Source organism: Geospiza fortis, unplaced genomic scaffold (genome assembly GCF_000277835.1).
Source record: "Geospiza fortis unplaced genomic scaffold, GeoFor_1.0 scaffold59, whole genome shotgun sequence".
NCBI classification, from domain to species: domain Eukaryota; kingdom Metazoa; phylum Chordata; class Aves; order Passeriformes; family Thraupidae; genus Geospiza; species Geospiza fortis.
The window spans coordinates 2,647,560-2,651,962 of record NW_005054381.1 but is presented as its reverse complement, the minus strand read 5'-3'; the positions used below and the strand labels follow the sequence as shown (position 1 = coordinate 2,651,962).

The 4,403-nt window shown below is 61.3% G+C and overlaps 1 protein-coding gene across 1 annotated transcript in view; it reads left to right on the top strand.

Moving 5' to 3' along the window:
• The window catches only part of LIMK1 (LIM domain kinase 1), a 17,196-nt gene extending 12,835 nt beyond the window's left edge, over window positions 1-4,361 (top strand). The window contains exon 17 of the mRNA XM_031060382.1: window positions 4,255-4,361. Coding sequence (XP_030916242.1) covers window positions 4,255-4,361 — 107 coding nt within the window. The remainder of the gene's footprint in view (window positions 1-4,254) is intronic.
• The last annotated feature ends 42 nt before the right edge of the window (window positions 4,362-4,403 follow it).

Sequence of the window (4,403 nt, the reverse complement as noted above, 5' to 3'; positions counted from 1 at the left end):
CGAGGGGACACCCCCGTGGCGTGGGGACAGGCACGTAGCGGTCCCTGCCGCCCCCGCGCCTCTGCTGCCCGTGCTGAGCCCTGACCACGCAGTCCCGGGGTCGTGGGGCTGCGGCTCATCTCGGTCCCCCTGCCCTGGAGGGCCCGGGGGGTTGCGCCACGCGGTGCTTTTCATGCTCTTTATTCAGGTTCATTTTTCTGTAAGATATTTAAAGAGAAGAGTTTGTATTATTTTTTCATACAACGTAGCGTTTGCCATTTGTCACTGCCTCGGTTCTGCTTTCCTGAAGGGATCAAACTGTGAAGCCTCTCCGTGCACTTTTGCCCAGGAAGTCCAAGGTGACGTCCTCTGCGGAGGCGGGAAGGGAGCTCAAACTGTGATGTACCCCGAGCCGTGAGTCAATAAATCCTTCCCCGCTCGCTGCCCGGCCTGTTGGCAATCGCTCGCCTCCCCCGGGGGGGCTGGGAGCTCCTGTGGAAACTGAGGCAGGAGGGGACGGTCCCTGTGCCCAGGGTGGGGCTGTGGCACTGGCCATGGTGGCGCCCACCAGCTCCCTCACCCCCATGGGGGCAGTACTGTTGTCCCTCTTTGTGCTGTCCCCACCCCATTATGGGAACCCCCAGCCCTGGGACTGGTGCCATCCCTGCTTATGTCACCAGGGCCCCCAAGTGCTGTGTCCCCTCAGTGGCCTGGTGGCCATGGCCCCTGTCATGCCTGGGTGGTGGCAGGCAGGTGACAGAGCTGTGTGACCATCGGTGCCGTGGAGCTGGTTTGCCTTTGGTGTAAAACCAGCCCCAGGGAACAGTGAGGTGGGTCATGCTGGGGTAGCCCATGGCCCTCCCGTGCTGTCCCTCTGTCCTCAGCACCTTTCTGAACCAAACTAAGGTCCCCAAGGTGGGGGAGCTCCATCCCTGGGGGAGGGCGAGCTTTGGAAACTGGAGAAGACCTGGAACCCAAAGAGCTGAGGGGGGAGTGACAGGGAAGGGATGGGACTGGGGGGATGTCCCCAAGGATGTCCTCAGTGATGCTACAGCTGGGGAAGGTGCCCAAAAGGGTCCCAGGATCCAGGCTGGAACCCCCACCAGAGAACCTCTTGGTTTATTGCTCTGGAGGGACATGGGGGGGATGTAGTGACAGTGGCACTGTCTCCCCTCCTGGAGTGGCTCCTGACTGCCTGTTCCCCAGCACCCCAGTGAGGGACAGGGACTAACACCCTGCCTGGTGTCACAGGCTGTCATGCTGCCCTTGGTGACACCCCACTGTGCTGATTCTTTGCTCTGGGAGCAGGACACTGTCACTCCCTGGGAGCGCTGGGGTGCGGGAGCAACTGTGGCCATCACACCTAGGAAACACCACTGTCCCCAGTCCCCTGCTGCCACAGGAAAGCAGGACCCCAGGAGACCCCCAGCCCTGCAGTAGGAACCCCCAAACTCATGGGACCCCCCAGGCTCTCACCCAGCTGGGTGCAGGGATGCCTGGTGGTGTCAGGGACAGCACACCCACTGGGACACTTGCTGGTGGCCCTTGGGGCAAGAGCCAGCAGCTGGCCACAACACCAAGTGGACACTCAGTCCCCCCTGTGGCCAGCAACTCATCCCAGACCAAGCCACCAGCTGGGACACCCCCTCACCAGGCAGGGAGGTGGCTCTGGCACAGCCACAGTGGCCCTGTGCTGTCACTGTCACCCGAAAGTTTCCTCCGGGGGTGTGCAGCATCCTGTGCCCAAATCCAGCCCCTGTCCAGCCTGACCCAGTGCCCCTGGGAGAGGCTCATCCCGTCAGCAGCACCTGGCTGTCCCTCCAGCCATCCCTTCCCAGGAGGGACAAGGCCACCCAGGCCATGTCACAGGCCACCAAGAGCTGCCACTGCATCCACTGTCTCCTCCCAGGTCCTGCTCTGTGCCCCCCAGGGATGTCTCTGGTAGGGTCCTGCCCACGCCTGACCCCAGTTTGGAATGGTGGCACGTGGGGAGCCAGGTGTCCCCACCAAGGGGGTGGCCAAAGGCACCAGTGGCTCTGGCAGGGACACAACTGAGAGCTCCAGCCATGAACCGTCGGCTGTGGGCTGGTCACCTTGCTGGTGGGGAAGTTTGGGACTCCAGGGGAGAGGAGGAAGGCCAGGTTCTCCAGCAGTCCTGGCAAGGTGGGCACTGGTGCTGCAGGGACCCTCCTGGGGGACATCTCGTGACAGCGGTAACTGGCAGAGGGTCCTCATGAGGCTTGAGATGTGCAAGGAGAAGAGGTGCTGGGGACCAGTCAGGACAGGGATGTGTGGAGATGGAAAAGGATTCCTGGGATCCCACCAGGGCACCCAGCTGCACAGGGATGTGTGGAGCTGGAGGAGGGTCACAGGGGTCTGGCTGGGGTGTCCAGCTCCATGGGGACATGGGGTCTCATCCCCATCCCTGGCGACAGCCAGACTCACCCTCACATGAGGATTTTCCAGCGGTGAGCAGGCAATGGCTCTGGGATCCTCCGGAGCCCTTTCCACCTCAGCCAGAGGCTGCACTAGAGACATCCTGGGATCATTCCTGTCCTCCACCCCTCTGATCTCCCATCCTGCATCCGGCGTGTGGCTCTGCAGGGTGTCTGTCACAGCTGACCCTGTCCCCAGAGGTGGTACAGGATCCCTCCCCTGGCTCAGGATCAGGGGCTCTGTGTGGCTCTGGAGCAGCCTGAGCTCTCCCTCCATAATTTGGTGTCACTGTCACACCTCCCCTCTGCAACCTGGGCTGGGATAGGAGCCACCTCCTTGGGTCACACATGTCACCAGGACCTGGTGGCTTCCATGGGGAACATCCAGATGCCCAAAACCCTGGTGGAGCTCTGAGGCCAATGGTGGGGGTCAGTACTTGTCTGTCTGCCTCCATTTCCCCCGTAGCTGGAGCAGGCTGTGGGGTATGGGGATGGGAAGAAGGGCTGTCACTGCAGCTCCTGTCCCCCCTCCAGTGTCCTCTGGTCCCTGACAGGTGAGGCTGGCCAAATCCAGGCAAGAAAATCCCATGGGAAACAATTCCCACCTCATTTGCCAGCAGTTTTGGTAAGGTCTGCATGAAGGTGGCATTTATAAACACAGCCCTGGGGACACAGTTCTGCCACCCTGCCCCTCTCTGCCAGCTGGGGGCACTGGGGCCCATCCCTGTGTCCTGGGGGACATGGCCACCTGGGAGGGGACAGCTGGGGCTACCTGAAAGCCTCAGCTGCTTCTGCTGGGAAAAATGGCTTCTCCTCAGTCCCACTGCCATCCTCCCCCAGCTCCAGCACAGCCCCTTGGCACTGGGGCTCCGGAGGGGACGTAAGTGATGGGTGCTCCTGCATTGCCCAGTGCCACCAGGTCCCCAGGCAGGACCAGGGATGGGCACCATCGACTGATGAGTCCTTTGGGAGGGATTTGGGATCTGGTGACACGTGAAGGTTCAGTCCAAGGAGGAAAGGGGGCCTTGTGTGGGCAGGGCTTGGGTGGGACCACGTGGGCTCATGGGTTTGGATGTCTGTGACACCTTCCCCACTGCGGTGACACCATTCTTTAGAGCACATCCCATGTCCAAATCCCTCCAAGGGGCACTGCCTGGACTTGGGGAATGTGGACCCTTAGAACCCCCAGGCCCCCCTGCTCTGAGCAGGAGTTCCCTGCAGAGACAGCCCAAGGATGGGGAGACCCTGGCATGCGGGTTTGGGGAGCTGTGGGCCCCTGACATGTGTGTCTAGGGAACCCCTGTGCATGGGTTTGGGGAGCTGTGGGACCCTGACATGTGGGTTTTGGGTTTGGGGGACCCCAGACTGTAGATTTGGGGGCTATTGGCTGCCATATTTGACTCAAGCACAGGGAGCAGCCCAGGCATGGGCTCAGACCAAGGCAAAGAACCCAAAAGGCAGGAGCTACACCCCAGGTTTTCAGGGTCCACTCGTCCACTCTGAGCACAGACCCCCAACCCACCTCATCCCTTTGCTGGAGCACATCTTGGGGAGCAGATCTTGGATCTGTAAGGTGCCTGACGTGGCTCATCCTTTCCACAGTGTGAAAAATGAGTTTATTCCCAGCTTGGAGGCTGTTTGGCTGCTTTGGAGAGGGGAGAGCAGAACTTCTGCCTGTGCTTGGTGGCTTTGGGGATGGACCCTTGGGGCTTTGTCCCTTGGGATGTCACTGCAGTGAGGTGCTCCACTCCCTGCACATGGCCCAGCCACCACGCTGGGAAGGCCCCCAGACAGGACCCGTTGCAAGAGAAAGAGCTAAAACCAGAGATTCTCACGGCAGATGCAGGGAAGCATCCGACCATGTGGCCTCTGGACCTGCCAGCAGACGAGAACGGGACTGACCCCAGCCCCATCCCACACCTGGCTGACACCCTGTGGTCTCCGTGAGCCCCAATCTTCCCGCCCGGCCCTCCTTTGAGCCCCCCGGGC